This window comes from Gavialis gangeticus, unplaced genomic scaffold (assembly GCF_001723915.1).
Source record: "Gavialis gangeticus isolate Ggan-Ray unplaced genomic scaffold, GavGan_comp1, whole genome shotgun sequence".
NCBI classification, from domain to species: domain Eukaryota; kingdom Metazoa; phylum Chordata; order Crocodylia; family Gavialidae; genus Gavialis; species Gavialis gangeticus.
Genome location: NW_017729004.1, coordinates 41,612,238 through 41,615,134, shown reverse-complemented (window position 1 = coordinate 41,615,134; position 2,897 = coordinate 41,612,238). Strand labels below are relative to the sequence as shown.

The 2,897-nt window shown below is 40.4% G+C and overlaps 1 protein-coding gene across 5 annotated transcripts in view; it reads left to right on the top strand.

The window, feature by feature from the left end:
- Positions 1-2,897, top strand: part of ARMC3 (armadillo repeat containing 3) — a 157,859-nt gene that overhangs the window by 88,187 nt on the left and 66,775 nt on the right. For all 5 annotated transcript variants that reach the window (XM_019508298.1, XM_019508302.1, XM_019508301.1 and 2 more), the window contains 2 exons: positions 526-678; positions 806-911. In XM_019508298.1, the coding sequence (XP_019363843.1) occupies positions 526-678; positions 806-911 (259 nt within the window). The remainder of the gene's footprint in view (positions 1-525; positions 679-805; positions 912-2,897) is intronic.

The window sequence follows — 2,897 nt, the reverse complement described above, 5'->3', positions numbered from 1 at the left end:
CCCCAAGGATAGCCTCCTTGAGGAAGGACCACCTTTCCTGGACCCCCTTACTAGCTACCCCCTGGGCTCCGAGTGCCTCCCTGACTACTGCCCTGAGAACATCAAAGTCGGCTTTCCTAAAGTCAAGCATTTGTGCTGTGCTAGTTACCCTGTATGCCGTACTGAGTAATACCTGAGTAAATAGAGAAAATGTGAAGTGTGCATAAACTTCTGGGAACAAATTTTTCATTGTATTAAGCTATTTGTGTTTAAATGTAGTAGTTAAAATACATCTTTCTGGCCTGATTCAAAGCCCGCTGAAGTCAATGATAGACTTTCCATTGACTTCAGTGATCCTTGGCTCAGGTCTTTTGTGTATATTTTATAAGTGCCACTGCATAATGTCAAGACTCACACATCATGTCTTACTCTCATGTTTGTGTCAAGAGCAAGAAGCAAACACAAGGTCAAATTGTTATCTTGTTGTCACATGAAGTCCCATTTCTATGAATATTAACGTTGTTATTATTTTTGTTTTATGTTAAGCTGAAAATAGAAAAATTTTACATGAACAAGAAGTTGAAAAATGCCTCATAAACCTTTTGGGAACTGATAATGATGGATTAAAAACAGCTGTATCCCAAGCTATTTCTGCTATGTGTGAGAATCTTGCTAGCAAAGATGCTTTTGGAATCCAAGGTGAGTAAACTGGCGAGGAGCTGGAATTAGAATGTGTAAGCTTCATTCTATAAGGAGCATACTGCCATTTTGCAATTTACCATGGCTAATTTAAAGCTGCATGTATACAATTATATTTTTTTCAAAGGGATTCCCCAGTTAGTTCAGTTGCTAAGCAGTGACAATGAAGAGGTAAAAGAAGCTGCAGCCATGGCTCTGGCTAATCTGACAACAGCCAACCCTAGCAATGCAAGGTAAGTGTACAGTGAATCAAATGCTGTATAAAATGCTTATCTGGAGAAATAACAATGTTTTGATTATAACCCCCCCCTCCAACTACTATCTAACCCCCAAGATTGATTTATTGCTTCAGTTTTGCTTTAGCTCCTTTTCCAGAGTTCTTCAACCAATTAACCAGAACAGGTTACTTTCCGTAGCTGTAACAAATCCTCTGGCATCCTTTGCTTTGGCAGAGAGAGATATGAAGTCAGTGTAATTACAGCAGAGATGTAAGTAGTGTTTGTGAGGAACATAAGGAATACATGATTAATAATCCAAGGGCTTGAACCTCTGCATATATTTGAAGAGTTAAGATCAGTAAGATGTTCTTTGAAGTTTGAGGTTTCTTGCAACATTTTAGAACCTTTGGAAACCATTTTCTGAGATGGAAAATATTTTCATAAAACATTCTAAGGATCACTTCTGCCTTTTCCTTTCTTATACCTTCCCAATAATATAAAATGTTATTAGTGTTACCTTTTTCTAAAGACAGCAAAAATGTAATTACAGTACTCAAGTAACAAAAGATGGATGATTTCACCATAGATTCTAAAATAATTTAATCATAATTAGTTAAATTCTGTTATCAGAGATGTTGATGAATATGCAGGCAAATCAGAGTAATTCCAGAGGTCTTTGCCAGGGAATTCAGAGCATTTAAGCTGTGAGATTGGCCAATATTGCAAAAATTTATCAATAAACATGTTTTAATTTTTAATTAATTTTGCTTTGGTCATGTTCATGCCACATTTGTATTTGATTTCTCTGAATATTTCTGAATTGGTAAAACACATTATTGTAAGTTTGTGTGCTTGTGCATTTGGAGAAAAAGAATTTTAAATGTGCATTCTGTAGGTGTTTATAATCCTTTCAAGGAACAGAACCCAAACTGTGTGACATAGTATGAACAGTCACAAGTAAATAACACTAATCAAATGACAAGCCATACACTAAATAAAACTCCCCAAAAGTTTCTTAGGATATGTACAAACAATTGTTACATTCAAGGTAATTATGACCTGTTCACAGATAGTCTGTGAGATAAAAATCAGTCATAACTCATCAAATGAATTATTTGTTACAAATTATTGACTCAGCTTTAATAGCCAATAGCAGTAATTTACCATCACCAGGCAGAACTGTAATTTGCCACAAGAGGACAATAATCTGTTCTCAGATTCATACAGTAGCTTTTCATTATGATATTCTGTTCTCCTAAGTGTGCACATGTCCAGTCAATGTCAGTAAGAGGCGCATGCACAATAAAAGAGCAGCATATTAGAATCTAGGGGTTTGTATAGACAAAACGGGGGCCCTAAATTGAAGTGGTGGGTTTTTAAAAACACTGCTTCAATGTAGGGCAGAGTAACTCCCTGTGTTGTGAACACCCATGTCTTACTTGCCTCTCAGGCGGTGGGGAAGGGAGGGTGAACCGCTGGCAGGTGGAGTGGTCCCTGGGCTGCGGTGGGGGTGGCTGCTGCTTCCCTCCGCAGTGGCCCCCCCCCCCCCGCTTCCCCTCAGCGGCACCTGCCCACAGGTACCCAGCTTGGGCGGTCCCAGAGGGCACCTCAGACACAAAGGGAAGGACCGGGTCCTTGTGCAGCTCATGCAGGCAGGCAGGCTCCAGGGGGGAAAAAAAAAGATCAGGCTTGGCACTTTTATCTTTTTCCTTTGGTGGAGCATGCCTTCCTGGGCTGCTGCCAGGCTGCCTGCACAGCCCCTGAGCCAGACGTAGCCCGGTGCTTCAATCCACAGCAGTAGGGCAGCAAACTACAACTCCTCAGAGGTGTTTTAGTTTGCTGCACCCCAAAGTCATTTAAGGCGCATTACACTGCCGGATGAGCTACTGCGGCTGGAATTAATGCGCAATATGCCGCTGATGCGTGCAAACACCAACACCATTAAAATGGTGCAAAAGCATTTAACCTGCTTTAAAGTGTTGTGCACACATGCCCCTCATT